Source organism: Rhea pennata, chromosome 34 (genome assembly GCF_028389875.1).
Source record: "Rhea pennata isolate bPtePen1 chromosome 34, bPtePen1.pri, whole genome shotgun sequence".
NCBI lineage: Eukaryota > Metazoa > Chordata > Aves > Rheiformes > Rheidae > Rhea > Rhea pennata.
This window is the reverse complement of record NC_084696.1, coordinates 558,306-573,761: the sequence shown is the minus strand read 5'-3', so window position 1 is coordinate 573,761 and position 15,456 is coordinate 558,306. Positions and strand designations below refer to the sequence as shown.

At 68.8% G+C, this 15,456-nt stretch overlaps 2 protein-coding genes across 2 annotated transcripts; one reads left to right on the top strand and one right to left on the bottom strand.

Annotated features, from left to right (window-relative positions):
- Positions 1 to 2,055: 2,055 nt before the first annotated feature.
- DDAH2 (DDAH family member 2, ADMA-independent) lies at positions 2,056 to 6,607 on the top strand. Its single transcript, XM_062598524.1, has 7 exons — positions 2,056 to 2,132; positions 2,767 to 3,547; positions 3,978 to 4,077; positions 4,155 to 4,228; positions 4,427 to 4,546; positions 4,974 to 5,117; positions 5,646 to 6,607. The coding sequence occupies exons 2-7, from the start codon at positions 3,272 to 3,274 to the stop codon at positions 5,760 to 5,762; spliced, it is 831 nt and encodes a 276-aa protein (XP_062454508.1). The 5' UTR covers positions 2,056 to 2,132; positions 2,767 to 3,271; the 3' UTR covers positions 5,763 to 6,607.
- A 101-nt stretch (positions 6,608 to 6,708) lies between these two features.
- On the bottom strand, positions 6,709 to 14,125 carry ABHD16A (abhydrolase domain containing 16A, phospholipase). Its single transcript, XM_062598523.1, has 20 exons — positions 13,992 to 14,125; positions 13,256 to 13,312; positions 13,092 to 13,158; positions 12,620 to 12,706; positions 12,090 to 12,175; positions 11,852 to 11,925; positions 11,604 to 11,708; positions 11,276 to 11,390; positions 11,045 to 11,146; positions 10,873 to 10,936; positions 10,191 to 10,240; positions 9,970 to 10,093; positions 9,495 to 9,599; positions 8,638 to 8,701; positions 8,494 to 8,550; positions 8,327 to 8,389; positions 8,139 to 8,215; positions 7,589 to 7,687; positions 7,022 to 7,068; positions 6,709 to 6,826 (listed from the first exon to the last, which is right to left on the bottom strand). Exons 1-20 carry the CDS (start codon positions 14,103 to 14,105, stop codon positions 6,743 to 6,745), a joined length of 1,641 nt encoding a protein of 546 aa, XP_062454507.1. The 5' UTR covers positions 14,106 to 14,125; the 3' UTR covers positions 6,709 to 6,742.
- Positions 14,126 to 15,456: the final 1,331 nt, after the last annotated feature.

Genomic DNA, 15,456 nt, shown 5'->3' with positions numbered 1-15,456 from the left:
GGTTGTGGGCCAGTTGCAGCAGTTGGGGGTTGCTGGGGGCAGTTGGGGCAATTAATGGGCATCGGGGGGGCAGTTGGGGCAGTTAGGGGTTTGCTAAGGGAGACCTAGGGGGCAGTTGGGAGTTGTTGGGGGGGCAGTTGGGGCAATTAATGGTTGTTGGGGGGCAGTTGGGGCAGTTAGGGGGTTGCTGAGGGAAAATTGGGGCAGTTGGGGCTTGCTGAGGGGCAGTTGGGGCAATTAGAGGTTGCTGGGAGGCAGTTGTGGGAGGCAATTGTGGCAGCTCTGAGGTTGCTGTGGGGCAGTTGGGGGTCACCCGTGGGGGTGAGGTGCCTGTGTAGGTGGACCCAGGTGTCTGGGCAGGTGACATGCATGTGTGAGGCCCTGTCCCCTGCGACACGTGTGTGCAAGGGTCTGTCCTGTGTGACGTGTGTGTGAGGACGTGTTCCATGTGACATGCATGTGTGAGGGCCTGTCCCGTGTGACACGTGTGTGCAAGGGCCTGTCCCATGTGACAGGTGTGTGTGTGTGTGTGTGTGAGGGCTTTTCCCAGGGCCCTGTCACCTCCTGTCCTTGTTAACTGCCCTGCTTCCTCATTAACCCCCACACCCCGTCATCATTAACTCCCCCACCCTTGCTGCCCTAATTACCCTTGCCCTGCTATCCTTGTTAACTCCCCCGTGCCCTCATTATCCTGCACCCTCATTAACGCCCACCTCACCACAGTTGGGGCACCACACCTGCCCTGTGCCCTTGTTAACCTCCCCCGTTATCCTGTGCCCTCATTAACGCCCCTCATTAACCTGCAGTCTCATTAACCCCCTCGTTGTCCTGCATCCTTGTTAACCCATGCCCTTGAGGGGTTATGGGGCAGCCGTGTGGACTGTGAGGCACTGGGGCAGCTTGGGGGGGGGGGGGGGCTCGGGGCACCTGGGTGTGCTGGCTGCCCCCACCCCCGGCCTGGCTGCCTGTGAGGGGAGGGGCCTGGGAGGCCACGCCCATGGGAGGGCCCGGGGAGGACACGCCCACAAGGGAGGGGTCTGGGAGACCCGCCCACGGGGGTGTGGCCTGAGCAAGCTCCTCCCGGGGGCGGGGCTTGGGGCAGAGCGGGGACAGGAGGCGGAAGGCGGCCGTGCCGCTGGTGGTGTGCCGGTGCCCTGGGGCTTCGCGATGCCAATGGGGCTGCACAGCGCTGGCGTCCACACGACTTGGCCAGTGCCTGCCCCAGGCTGCTGAGAGCGAGGGGGTGGCACGGCCCTCACCTGAGCCCGGAATGGCCCCGCAGGCCCAAAACAGCCCCGGGACAGCCCCTAAATGGCCCAGAATGCCCTGCAATGGCCCAAGATGCCTCAAATGGCCAAGAACGACCCCCAAAATGTCCCCAGATGTCCCCAAGCTGCTCCAAAACAGCCTGGGAAGAGCCCTCTAACATCTCAACATGCACCCAAATGCCACCACAGGCTCCAAACATCCCCAAAATGCCCTGGAATGACCCCTGAACAGCCCCAAAACACTCCCATGGCCCCAAAATGGCTCCAAAACACCCCCGAATGGGCCTAAGACATCCCCAAATGCCCCACAAGGGCCTGGAATGGCCACAGGAATGCCCCACAGCCCCCAAATGCTCCAGAACAGTCCTGAAATGCCCCCAAATGACCCTGAAATGCTCCCAGCTCCTCCAGCTGGCCCAGAGAACACCATCAGCCCCCAAAATGCCCCCCAGCCCGAATTCCTTCTGACAGCCCCAAACCGCTCATCTGGCCCAAAGCCCCTCATCCTGCCCAGCACGGTCCCAGTGCCCCCAGTATGGTCCCAGTGCCCCCAGTATTGCTATGGTTCCAGTTCCCCAACTATGGTCCCAGCGCCCCCAGTGGTCTCACTCCCGCCTCGAGCTGGTGGGTGGGAGAAGGGGGCGGGACCATCCGCCATGGCCGCGCCCCCGGTGGGCCACGCCCCGGGGCGGTGCGTTCTGCCATGGCCCCGCCCCGGGGCGGCCCCCTCCCCCCTTCGAGGCCCCGCCCCGGCCGCGGAGACAATGGGCCGCGCGGGCGGGGCGGCCCTGGGCAGCGGCGCCGCGGGGGCTGCCGGGAGCGGGGCGGACCGCGGCTGGCGGACCCGCCGGAGCCGGCCCAGCGGTGCGGGGAGGGGGCACTGGAAGGACTGGGAGGGACTGGGAGAGATGGGGGCGGGGGAAGACAGGGGTCTAGGGGGTCTGGCAGAGACTGAGGGAGATGGGGAACTGGGAAGGACTGGGGGAGATGGGGTTGATGGGGGAATGAGGCAACTAGGGGCACTGGGAGAGGTGGGGGGTGGGGGAGAAGGGGAACTGGGAGAGACCGGTGGAGATGGGGCCGGGGGAGGCAGGGCAGTGAGGGGGACTGGGAGGGACTGGGGGAAAATGCGGGTGAACTGGGAAGGACTGGGGGAGATGGTGGCAGGGGTTATGGGGCAGCTGGGAGGACTGCAAGGAACTGGGGGAGCCAAGCAGCTCCAGACCGGGCGCAGGGGGCGGACGCCTGGGCCCTGGCCACCCCCGCCCAGTGCATATTTTCCCCCTGAGCGAATGCAGCCCCGCTCCCGCCTCCACCCGCGGCTCTCGGCCAGCGCCCGCCCAGGGCCCAGGCGTCCAGGGGCCCAGGCGTCTGGGCCCAGCCCAGTCACCACTGGTTGCCACATTAATCGTGATGATTGGCAGCAACGGGCTGGATTTGGGGCCATTCCCGGCTATTTGTGGGTACTCGCTGACCCCTGCCCCTGGTTCCCTTCCAGCTCTGGCCCCATCTCACGGCCAGAGCTGCTTCAGGGAGAAACAGAGGGGAATTGGGGCGTGGAGCCACTCCCTGTGTCTGAGCCTGGGAAATCACAGAGGGAAGCTAGGAGACCCACACTGAGCCTGGAAAGTCCTGGATCGTGGTCGTGGAGAAGCCCAGGAGATCACAGACAGAGCTGGAGCGATCACAGGCTGCGAGTGCAGATCGCGCCTGGGAGATTGTGGACTGAACCCGGGACGTCCTGGATCGCAGTCACAGCGCAAGCTCGGATAATCACGCATTGAGCTGGGGCAGCTGTGAACTGCGACCATAGCAAGCCCAGAAATCCCAGCTTGAGCCCAGACGATCCCAACTCAAACCCAAGCAATCCCAGAGGAGCCTGGGCAACTGCGGTGTGATCCCAGACGATTCCAGAGGAGCCTGGGCAACAGCAGCTTGATTCCAAGCGATCCCGGAGAAGCCCGGGCAGCTGCGGCTCGATCCCAGGCGATCCGGCGGGGGCCATGGCAGCGCCGGGCGCGCTGGGTCGCTACAGCCATGCAGTGGTGCGGGCGCTGCCCGAGGTGCCGGGGGCTGCAGGCCCAGGAGGGCCGCTGGACCTGGCCAAGGCGCAGCGGCAGCTCGGCGTCTTCACGGGAATCCTGCGGCAGCCGCTGGGGCTGCAGGTGGTGGCGCTGCCGCCAGCGGCCCCCTGCGCGGTGCTGCTGGAGGACCTGGCCGTGCTGCAGGGCGACACTGCGCTGCTCACCCGGCCCTGGGAGCCCGCCCGGCGCGACGAGGTGCCCCGGGGGCCGGGGGGGGGGGTGGTGCGGATGCTTGGGCCCCAAGGGCACATGAGGGAGGTGGGAGGGGGCACTCGGACACCTCTGTCGTGGGGGGAGGAGGCATTGGGGGAGGGGGCGCTTGGATGCCTGGGGCCCAGGAGGGGCGTTGGGGGGAAACCCCGGGGGGGGGGGAAGGGGTGGAACCTGGACACTGAGACCAGGACATCCTTGGTTTGAGGGTTGGGTGGGATCGCTTTGAAGGGGGCAAGGCCCCCCTCCCCCGACCCCTGGTTTGGGAGGGGGGTGGGGGTGGTCCACCAGCTTGTGCAGAGATAACACCAGACACAGAAACACCCCCATCGCCCCTAACGGCTGCCCCGGACGCCTGGGCCCCTTCGGTGGGGGGGAGGGGGGCTCTGGGGCTGGTCCCAGCCCTATGCGGCAGTTGGGCAGTGTCCGGGCAGTGCTGGAGGAGCTACGGCTGCGTGTGGTGGCGGTGACGGACGAGGGGGCAACGCTGGACGGCAGCGACGTCCTCTTCACTGGTGAGCTGTCCCCCCCCGAAGGGGCCCTGGCATCCGGGACAGGGCCCCGGCACCTGAGTGATGGCACCTCCCCACAGGCCGCGAATTCTTTGTGGGCATCTCCCGCTGGACCAACCACCGCGGTGCTGAGATGGTTGCCGACACTTTCCGGGTGAGCCTGGTGGGCCCAGGCGTCCAGGGAGTGGTGGGCAGGGGCACCCCCCCCGCCCCGGGACCCAAGTGTCCGGGCGGTCCTGTCCCACGCCCCCAGTGGGGCAGGAGGGTGTTCCCAGGTGGGGGAAAAGGGGCTTGTTTTGGGGGGGGGGGAGGGGGTCACCACAGGGCCTCTCCCGAACGCCTGGGCCTTCAGGACTTCGCAGTCTCCACGGTGCCAGTGGGGGGCGGGGGGCACCTGAAGAGCTTCTGCAGCATGGCCGCCCCCGACACCATCGCTATCGGCAGCAGTGAGGCCGCCCGGCATGCCATGAAGGTGGGGTCAGGGGTCGTGGGGGGGGGGGTCAAAGGTTGGGGCTGGGGGTGGGTGTCACAGTTAGGGTCAGGGATCATAAGCATCATGGGGGTGGGGGTCAAGGGTCACGTGGGGGTTGGGTTATGGGAAAGATCATGGTGTGGTGGAGGTCAGGGGTCAAGGGGGGGGGGATCAGGGCACGTTTGGGGCTGTCGGGGGGGGGCACAGGATTGGGGTCCTGGTAGGTGTGTTGAGGTGAGGTGTGGCGGGTCAAACGAAGATGTGGGGCAGAGGGTCGGGGTCAGAGGCTGGGGTTGAAGGTGGGCGATGGAGGGTCTGGAGTCCGAGGGCTGTGGGGCCGGAGGTCGGAGGCTGGGGCCAGAGGCGGGGGGGGGGGGGGGTCGGGGTTGGAGGTCGAAGGCTGGAGGTGAGGGCCGGGCCGGCGCAGGCCATGGAGCAGCTCTCGGATCACGGCTACGGGCGGCTCTCGGTGCCCGACGACCCGGCCGGCAACTGCCTCTTCGCCCGCCTGGGCGCCGGCGGCTGCGCCCTGGTGCACCGCAGCCCCGAGGAGTTCCCGCAGAGCCTGCAGGTGGGGGCGGGGCCCGGGAGGGGCGGGGCCCGGGAGGGGCGGGGCCCGGGAGGCTCCGGGGGCGGGGCCTGGGGGGCGGGAGTTCCCACACAGCCCGCGGGCAGGGGCGGGGCCCCGGGCGGGGGGCGGGGCTTTGGGGGCGGGGCCTGCGGGGTGGCTGCGCCCTGGTGCACCGCAGCCCCAGGAGTTCCCGCGGAGCCTGCAGGTGGGGGTGGGGCCCGGGAGGGGCGGGGCCCCGGGCGGGGGGCGGGGCCCTGCTGCGCTGCAGCCCGGAGGACTTCCGGTGTAGCCTGCAGGCAGGGGCGGGGCCTGGCCCACAGCCTGCGGGGGGGGGGGGACGGGGGGGGCTCAGGGAAGGTGGGGGGAAGGGCCCTGGGCGGGGTTCATGGGGAAGGGGGCGTGGCTGCAGCAGGCACGTGGTTCTTGCAGGGAAGGGGCGGGGCCAGGGTGCAGTTCTGGCATGGCAGGAGCGTGCCGGGGGCGGGGCCACCCCGGGGGCGGGGCCTGACCCCGCCCCCGCCCCCGCAGCCCTTCCAGAAGCTGCCGGGCTGCACGCTGGTGCCAGCGTCCTGCTCCGAGGTGGCCAAGCTGGGGGGGGCCCTCAGCTCCTGCGCCCTCCTGGTGAACACCCGCCCCGAGGCCTGAGGGGCCGCCCCACGGCCACCGGGAACCCCCCGCGGCCACAGCCCAGCCCACGACCACCGGGACCCCCACCCCCGCGGCCACGGCGCGGCCCACGACCACCGGGACCCCCACCCCCGCAGCCACGGCATGACCCATGGCCACTGGGACCCCTGTGGCCACAGCACAACTCACAACTGGGACACCCCCCCCCCCCCCCGGTGGCCATGGGGAGTCCCACAGTGGGATCCACAGCCACCAGGACTCGCCACGGCCACCATGAGCCCCATGGCCACCAACCCCCCCCCCCCCCAATGGCCATGGTGGGACCCATGGCAGGACCCACGGTAACCGGGACAACCCCCCCCCCCACCCATGGCAGGAACCACAGCCACCAGGACCCCTCCCAACAACCAATGGGAGCCTCACAGCAATCAGGACACACGCACACACACACACACCCCACCCCACTCACACACTCCTGCAGCCATGGGGAGCCCCATGGTGTGACCCCCCCCCCCCAACAAGGCTCCTCCTGCACTTCCTCAACAACCTCCCGACAATTTGTGGAGCACAGAACAGCCCCCCCCCGGGGGCCCTGCAGTGACACCCCCCCCAGCCAACCCAGGATTTGTGGTATCCAGGACCCCACCATTGATCCCCACTGACTCCACGGAGGGGAGGACCCCTCCCCCCCAAAATGTTGGGATCCCTGGGGGAGAGGAGCATGCTCCCACCCCAAGTAATCTCCATGGCAGTGTAATTTGGGGGGGGGGGGGGCAACACATAGCAGCCTCTTAGCCTGGGAGACCTCCCCACACACACTTCATTATTTTTAGCTTCATTTGTTAATAAACGCCTTAAACTGCTTTGTCTCCTTCTTCATGCCCCCCCCCCCTCCCCGGCGAGTGATCCAGGTGTCCAGCTGCCCCCTCAGTGCCCCCCCCGCCCAGCTGCTCAAGGCCATGGGTACAAAAAATACCTTTAATTGGGGGGGGGGGGAATCAGAGGCGCCAGGGCAGGCGGAAGGCGGGGGGGGGCAGTGGGGTGCAGTGCGACGCCTCAAAGTTCTGCAGGTGCTTCCGGGCCTGATGGGGAGGGAGGGGTCAGGGGGCCCCATCACCTGAGGGGTGCTGTCCCCCCCCCCACACACACACGCACACCTCCGTAACTCCGTGCCCCCTCCACAGACCCCTTCAGCATCCAGGTGCCCCCAGCCCCAGAGCCTCCCCCTCCACGGCCCCCGAGGGGGCCCGGGCGTTCGGGGCGGGCGGGGCCCTTACCAGGAACAGGGCCAGCTGCCGCCGCCCCTCAGCTGACAGGTCTTCGCCTGGGGGGCAACGAAGAGTTAATGCTGGGAGGGGGCGGGGCCTGTGCTGGCCCCACCTCTCACAGACACACCTGCATCCTGATTGGTTGAGGCGTGACCAGCCTGCCTCCTCCCCATCCGCGTGCCGTCCCCACCCCCATGCCCTATCAGCCAATCCTGTTTCTGCTCCTCAGGCATTGGCCAATCACCTGTGGCCAATTGCCCACTGGCTGAAAAGGAGAGCTCCACCCACTGCACCCCACCCCATTGGTTACTCTGCAGGGCCAAGCACTCCCATTGGCTGCCATACGCAGCCAAGTGCCACCCCACAGAACCGAGCACCCCCATTGGCCGCCCCACTGAGCCAAGTGCTCCCATTGGCCGCCCCACAGAACCAAGCGCTCCCACTGGCTTCCATAAGCAGCCAAGCACCCCCTCCAGCTGCCCCACAGAACAGAGCACCTGCTATTGGCCGCCCCACACAACCAAGCACCCCCATTGGCTGCCCCGCAAGGCTGAGTGCCGCCATTGGCCGACTCACCGAGGCTCCAGGGAAAAGGGGGGTCACGGTCGGCGGCGAAGGAGCTCAGCACCGAGTGGCACCAGCTCTCGTCCAGGGCACAGCGCTGCAGCACCGCGCCTGCGGGGGCCGGACACCTGGGCCCCATGCCAGGGGAGGGGGGAGGCCGGCCGCCTGGGTCCCGTTTTGGGGGGCAGGAGGGGGCCGGGTGCCTGGGTCCCACCCGGGGGTGATGTGGGCACCTTAGACCCCAGTGGTGGGGTAGGATGGGGGTGCCTGACACCTGGGGTCCCTAGGAGGGCAGGAGTGGGGGGGGTCCTGGACACCTGGGTCCTGGGTGCGGGGGGGGTGTCCCGGAAGCCTGGGCCCCCTCCCCGTAGAGGTGGTGTCCCGGACGCTTGGACCCCCCTCCCTGCAGGGGGATGGTGGGGGGCTGGGTTGTCCCAGATGCCTGGGCCCCCTCCCCATGGAATCGGTGTCCCGGACGACTGTGTGCCAAGGGGCTGTTGTGTGTCCCGGACGCCTGGGCCCCTCCCCGCGGGGGGGGGGGGGGGGGGTCGCAGTCACTTACTCTCCTCGGCAGGGGTGGTGGCCTCGAGCCACTCGCGCACCACGCGGACGCCCTCGTCGGCCATGATCCTGGGATAGCTGTGGGGTGGGGGGGTGTCAGAGCCCTCCAGGAGTGCCCCGAACTTCCCCAAACCACCCAGAACCGCCCTGAACGGCCCCAAACTGCCCGCACCCCCCGGCCCCGCTCACCGGTGCTGCAGCAGCTTGAGCAGCAGGTCGTTGCCCCGGTTGGAGGCGACGTCCTCAGGGACCCTGTGGAGACCCCACGACGCCACGTCAGGGCCGGGGAGGGGGCGGGGCAGGGGGCCCAGGCGTCCGGGCACCCCACCCCAAGGCACCCAGGCATCCGGGCTCACGTGGTGGTGATGATCTCGTCCTTGGTCCTTCGCACCAGCAGCACGGGCCCCTGGTACCTGGGCAGGGAGAGGAGCTGCAGGCGGGGCCCAGGCGTCCGGGGCGCCCCCTCCCCCCCCCGGCAAAGGGGCCCCGGTGTCCGGTACCTGCAGAGCTGCTCCCCGTTGTTGAGGTTCAGATACTGCCGCACCGTCAGGGTCACCAGCTCCCCTGGGCACCGCGAGGAAGTGGTTAACGAGGCTGTGGCTTAACGAGGGGGTGACTCTACATCTACCTGCTCTAGGAATCAAGGGGCCACCCCACAACCCCCTCCCCACAACCAACCCCCTGAACATTTATTAAAATAGAGCCTAACCAAATTAATGTACTAATTAAATCGATACACTAATTACACCGGCACTTTACACCCCCATCGGCGACGTCGATGCCCCCAGTCCCTGATCGAACCTGGGGTGCTGACTGGCTGTTGAGAAGGTCATGCAAGGCCCAGATTGGCTGATGAGGGCTTGCCAGGTGCTGATTAGCTGTTCAGGAGACCACACAGGGCACTGATTGGCTGGCTGGGGGCCATGCCTTGCCTTGATTAGCTAGCATTGGGATGACACTGGCAGCTGATTGGCTGTCAGTGTTTGCATCAGGTGTTGATTCACTCTTGGAGGGTCCAGGCAGGGTCCTGATTGGCCAGGAAGGCTGCATGGAGTCCTGATTGGCTAGTGGTGGCCACCTGGGGTACTGATTGGCCAGCAGGGGCCACACAGGGTCCCGATTGGCTAGTAGGGGCTGTGTGGAGTCCTGATTGGCTGGATGGGGCTGTGTGGGCTCCTGGTTGGCTGGGGGGGGGGCACATGGGTTCGCGATTGGCCCGCATGGGCAGTACAGTGTCCTGATTGGCCAAGGGAGGGGCACGTAGGATCCTGATTGGCCAGCAGAGCTGCACACAGTCCTGATTGGCCGGCAGGGTCGCAAGGGATCCCGATTGGCCAGCGGGGCCAGGGACACTCACGCCAGCTGCAGGGCAGCACCTTGAGTGCGAGCGGCACCAGGTCGTCAAAGGAGGCGTCGAGCACCAGGGCCCCAACCTCGGGGTACGACATGGCTGCCCAGGTGGCTGCAGGGGATCTCGGGCTTAGAGGCATCCCTGGACCCCTGTGGCACCCCGCAAGCCCCCCAAAAGTCCCTATTGCCCCCCCATAACCCACATTACCCCCCATAACCCTCCACTGTCCCACTGCAGCCCAAATTACACCTCCCCCCCAAAAAACATTAGCCCTCCAGGCTCCTCCATCACCCCCAATCTCCCCACATAGCCCTCTCACAGCTGCATTACCCCCTCCAATAGCCATTAACCCTCCCTCCAGCATCTCCCACCTCCCCCCCATTTCACCTCATTACCTCCCCCTCCTCCCATCAGCCTCCCCATGACACCCACTAGCCCCCCTCAGTCCCCCCATTTCACCCTCCTGCTCCCCCTCCAGTACCGGTGAAGCCCCCGATGGACCAAGCGTAGATGACGATGTCGCAGGGGGCAAAGCCGAGCCGGTGCAGCGCGTACTGCATCACCACATCCATGGCGTTGGCCTCGCTCTGTGGCAGCGGTACCCCCTGCATGGGGGGGGTACGGGGGAGGTGAGGAGGGCCAGCCTGGATGCCAGGACTCCCCAGATGCCTGGGTTCTCAGCGGGGACAGGCAGGGACTCACCGTGCTGCCAGCAAAGCCGGGGTGGTTCCAGCCCAGGACGGAGTATCCAGCTGGGGGGGGGGGGAGCAAGGACAGCGTTGCCCCGAGTGCTGGGGGTCGATCGGAGCAGGGACGCCCCCGGAAGGGGCAGGAAAACCCAGAGACCCCTCTCAAGAGGGGATGGACCAAACCAGTGGCCCCCAAAAAGGAACAGAAAAAAACAGGAACTCCCCAAAAGATAGCTGGGAAAACCCAGCCCCCTCCCCCACGGGGGGGAACAGACTGATCCAGAAACCCTGCAAAAGGGAAGGAAAAAACCAGGAACCTCCCCAAGAGGGGATGGAAAAACCCTGGAAGCTCCCCCAGAAGTGCTGGGAAAGCCCAGGGACCCTCCCCTAGAAGGCAATGGACCAACCCAGGAACAGCTCCCAAATAAAAGAGAAAGTCTGGGGTGCTCCGTGGGGTCTGGGCAGGTCCACAGCATCCGCGGGAGGGGGTGTGTCTGGGCTAGTCCATGGCACCTAGGGGGGGGGGTCTGGGCAGCCCATGGCATTGGGGGGGGTCCTGGGCTGGTCCATGGCACTTGGTGGGGAGGTCCAGGCAGCCCATGGCATGAGGTGGGGGGGGGTCTGGGCTGGTCCATGGCATGAGGTGGGGGGGGGTCTGGGCTGCTCCATGGCACCCGAGCGGGTGTGGTCCATACCATCGAGGGGGGTGGAGAGGCAGCCAACCTCGTAGAACCCAGCATTGCCTTCACAGCAGATCACCTAAGGGGCAGACGAGGGTCACGACCCCCGAAATGCCGTGCCCTGACCCCCCCCAGCCCATCCCAGGCTGGACGCCTAGGCGACCCGGTCCCCCCCCCCCATCCTCACCAGTGTCTTCCCCTGGGGCTCGGGGCTGCCACGCCGGTCCATGAACATGGTGTCGATCTCATTGCCGTCGCAGGCCAGCAGCTTGGCACGTTCACCATGACACTGCGGCACAGGGAGGTGGGGGGGCGTTAAGACCTGGACGCCGGGGCCCCGCGGGGTGTGGGGGTGCCTGGAGGCCCGGGCCCCACCGCAGCGGGGGCGGGGAGCGCCCGAACGCCGGGGCCCGCTCACCTCCTCGACGAGGCGGGCCTGGCCCTGCAGCAGCACGGGCATCAGCGCCTTCTGCAGCAGGTACACGGAGCCGGGGTAGAGCATGCGGCGCCCGAGCGTGTGGGCCAGCACGAAGCTGCGGCGGGGCAGGCGGGGCGGGGCCAGGGGGCGGGGCCGGGGGGCGGGGCCAGCGGGGCGGGGCCAGCGGGGGCGGGGCCGTTACTGAGCTGGCCCCTACACCCCACCCAGCCGCCTCCCAGCCAATCAGCTGTGCCAGCGGCGCCACCCTGCCCCTCCCTCCCCACCCGGGGCGGGGCCGCTACAAGCCCCGCCCCGGGGCGGGGCCTACCTGGCCAGCTGGCAGGGCAGCTTGCGGAGGGCTCCCAGGAGGCTGCGGGCGGCGCCGCGGGGGCGGGGGGGTGGCCGGAGCAGTGGGGCCCCCCCAGCGCCCCATCTGCGGGGACCTGGCTGTCAGCCCCACGGCAGGTAGAACCCGGACGCTGGGGCCCACACGTGGAGGGAGCTAGGGGCGCCCGGACGCCGGGGCCCCGCGGGGACAGGGGCGCCCGGACGCCGGGGCCCGCTCTCCTCACCCACCGGCTGGGGGCGGCGTCCCAGCGGAAGTCCACGGGCCAGCTCCGGAAGTCGAAGTTGTAGTTGGCGAGTTTTCGCTGTGGGAAGGGGCAGGGTGAAGGGGGCACCAGGGGGCACTGGGTGACACCAGGTGACACCACAGGGAGCCGGGTGACTCCAGGTGATGCCAGGGGGCACCGGAGGGCGCCGGGGGACACTGGGTGACGCGGGGGGACACCGAGGGGGCTCGGAGGTGGCGCACCTTCACCTCGGGGGTGCCCAGGCGGTGGCTGTCCTCCAGCACGGAGATGAACTGCACATACTGGGGGTTGGTCCAGCGCCCGATGCCTGCGGGGTACAGGGCTGCGCCAGGGCCCGCCCAGGGCTCTGGCCTCCAGGGAGCCCCCAGGGGCCCAGGCATCCCCCTACCCAAGGGGCCCCAGCACCCAGGGAGCCCCCACTGGGGCCCAGCATCCCCCTTCCCCCCTCCCCCAGGGGCCCAGGCATCCAGGGAACCCCCATTGGGGCCCAGCATCCAGGGAGCCCCCACTGGGAGCCCAGCATCCCCCTTCCCCCCTCCCCAGGGGCCCAGGCATCCCGCCATCCCCAAGGGCCCAGGTGTCCAGGTGCCCTTGCCCTGCCCCTGGTGACCCCTATAGCGTGGGTAACCCCCCTCCACCCTCTCCTGGGGGCCTCAGTGTTCACCCCCCCGTCAGAGGGCCCCAACACCTGCCCCCCCCTCGGGGCCCCGGCATCCTGCCCCCCGCCGGGGGCCCTGGCGTCCGGCCCCACCTCGCAGACAGGCCACTCCGGCCAGCAGCAGCACCACGGTGGCAGCGCAGTGCGAGAGCGGCACCACCCGCGACAGCGTCAGCAGCCCTGGGGGCACCAGTGAGTCAGGGCGGGCAACGGCTGCCCCCAAGCCCCCCTGAAGCACCGAACGCTCCCCCGGAGCCCCCAACCCGCCCATGGGAGCCCCCAACACCCCCCTCAGAGCTCCCAAAACACCCTGGGTGTCACAATCCCCCCTGACCCTCCCAAATCCCCCAGGAGCCCCCAAACACCCCCCTCCGAGTCCCTCAATTCCCCCTCGGAGCCCTCAAACCACCCAAGAGCCCCCAACAACCCCCCTAGAACCCCCAAACCCCTATAGAGCCCCTCAACCTCCCTAGAGACCCTAATGTCCCCCCCAGAGCCCTTCAACCCCCCCCCAGAGCCCCCAAACCCCCTGTCTGCCATCTTCCGCCATCCCCCCAGCCCCCACCTTTGCGGTAGAGGTAGATGAAAGCCAGGGGTGACGCATAGCACGAGACCGACCACAGCACCGAGGCCTGTGGGCACAGCGTCAGCTGGTGCCCGGACACCGGGGCCCCCGCAGCAAGGGGCGCCTGGACGTCGGGGCCCCCCGGATGCCAGGCCTGCGCTCACCAGGGCCAGGACGCTGTCGGCGTGCTTCTCCAGGCTGCGGGGTTGGTAGTACGAGTCCTGCGGGACCCAGTATCAGGCAACGCTGCCGTGGCGACCACACAGGTGTCACAGCAACCACGTGGGGTGTCACTGTGACGGTGTGCGGTGTCACGACGACCATGTGGGGGGCATCACAGCAACTGCCAGGGCCGTCATGGCAACCGTGGGGGCAGTCATGGCAACTGCTGGGGCGTCACGGCGACCGCACTCAACGCCAGGGTGACCGTGCAGGGTGTCGCGGCAACCACGCGGGGGGCATCACGGTGACCGCGGGGGCACCACGGCAGCCGTGTGGGGCGTCGCGGCAACCATGGAGATGCCGTGGCGGGGGTGTCACGGCGACGGTGCCCCCCAGCAGCCTTGCTACGCTCACGCCCCCCTTTGGGGCACCACGTTAGTATCATGGCCGCCACGCCAGCCCCACGGTGACCAGGTGCCGTGACAACCCCAAAGTCCTGGTGATGACGTCACGCCAACCCCTCGACCACTACGTCATGACAGCTCCGTGCACACGGCGACGACATCACGCCACCCCCCTGGCCGCCGAGTCCCCGTGGCCAGGCTGACCCCCCGGCCGTGACGATGACGTGACGCCAGCCCCCCGCGGCCGCGACCACCGCAGCTGACGTCACGCAGCCCCGCGGCGGCGGCGACGTCGCCGTTGCCGTGACAACCGCCGCCGCCGCGCCCCGCTCACCCAGGACGGCTCCTGGCGGGCCCCGGCCGCGCCGCGGGGCGCCGGCCCCGGCCCGCGCTCCCGGTAGACGCGGTAGAGCCGCGGCCCCAGCACGCAGCTCAGCAGCTTCGCCATCTTGGGCCGCGCCGGGGCGGCGGCGGGGCACGGGCGGGACTTCCGGGCACGCTACGGAAACCCGCGAGCGCCGAGCCTCAGCGCGCCGCTTTCGAAACGCGCCGCCGCCTCCAGGGACGGGACGCCGCTGGGGTCAGGATTCGCCACAAGGCGCTTCGCCTCCCCCCCCCCCCTTAAAGGGCCAGGGCTCGCTATCCCTGGGGGCCCCACACGACTTCAAGGGGCGTTGCCGTGGCAACAGCTGCCCCCAGGCGCCATGGAGGGGCCAAGGCAGTGTCGCTGCTCTCGGAGTCACTCACTCTTTATTGGCCAGCGCCAGCCCCGAAACGCCCCGAAACGCCCCAAGCCGGCCCGCGCGCCCTCCGCCTGCCGCGGGGGCGCCTGGACGGCATCTCGGCCCGGCTCCGGGCGCACCAGCCCGCGGGCAGGCCGGAGCTCGGGGCCGGATTCCCAGACTCAGGGCTGGCTCTAGCACGGGTTCGGGCGGGTTTGGCCCCTACATCTGGGGCCAGACTCAGGGGAAGGCGGCACGTTTGGGGGCAGGTTGGGGGCAGGATCAGAGTGTGTTCAAGGCACTTTCGGGGCAGGTCGGGGGCAGGTTTGGGGCACATTTGGGGTGGGTTGGGGGCGGGTTCAGGGCAGGTTTGGGGCAGGTTGGGGGGGCAGGGCACATTCATGGCAAGTTGGGGGGCAGGATCAGGGTGAGCTGGGGGCAGGTCGGGGCAGGATCAGGACAGCTCAGAGCAGGGGCTGCCCGAGGGCGAGGAGGACGCCGAGCGCCAGGGCGGGGGGCAGCGCGGCGGGGGCGCGGGGGAGGCCCCCGTTGCACAGCGTGGTGTCGCAGCAGGAGCGCTCCAGCCGCAGGCCCGGCACCAGTGCCGAGTCGTTGTGCTCGCAGAACTCCGGCGAGACGCAGTCGTGCTGTGTGAACAGGGCCAGCTCTCCTGCGGGGCCGGAGTGAGCCGACTGCCGGGCGCCCAGGCCCCCCCAGACACCCGGCCCCTCCTGGGATGCCCGGGTCTCTCCGGGCACCTGGGTCCCTTCCTGGACAGCTGACTCCCCTCCCAGGCGCCTGGGCTCCCCCCGGGTGCCAGGGTCCTCTCCCACTCTGGTTGTCCCCCCACAGGGCACCCGGGTCTCCTCCCACCCTAGGTGTCCGACTCCTCCAGGACGCCTGCCCCCCTGCCCGGACGCCTGGGCCCCTCCCGCCACCGGCGGGGCCTTACCAAGAGAAAACTTGGCGGAGCCGCAGAGCTGGCGGCCGGTGGTGGCGCAGGTGGTGGCCGAGGTCTGGCAGACGCCGCAGATCTCGGCTGTGCACTGGTGGCACTCGAGGGCGCCGGCTGGCAGA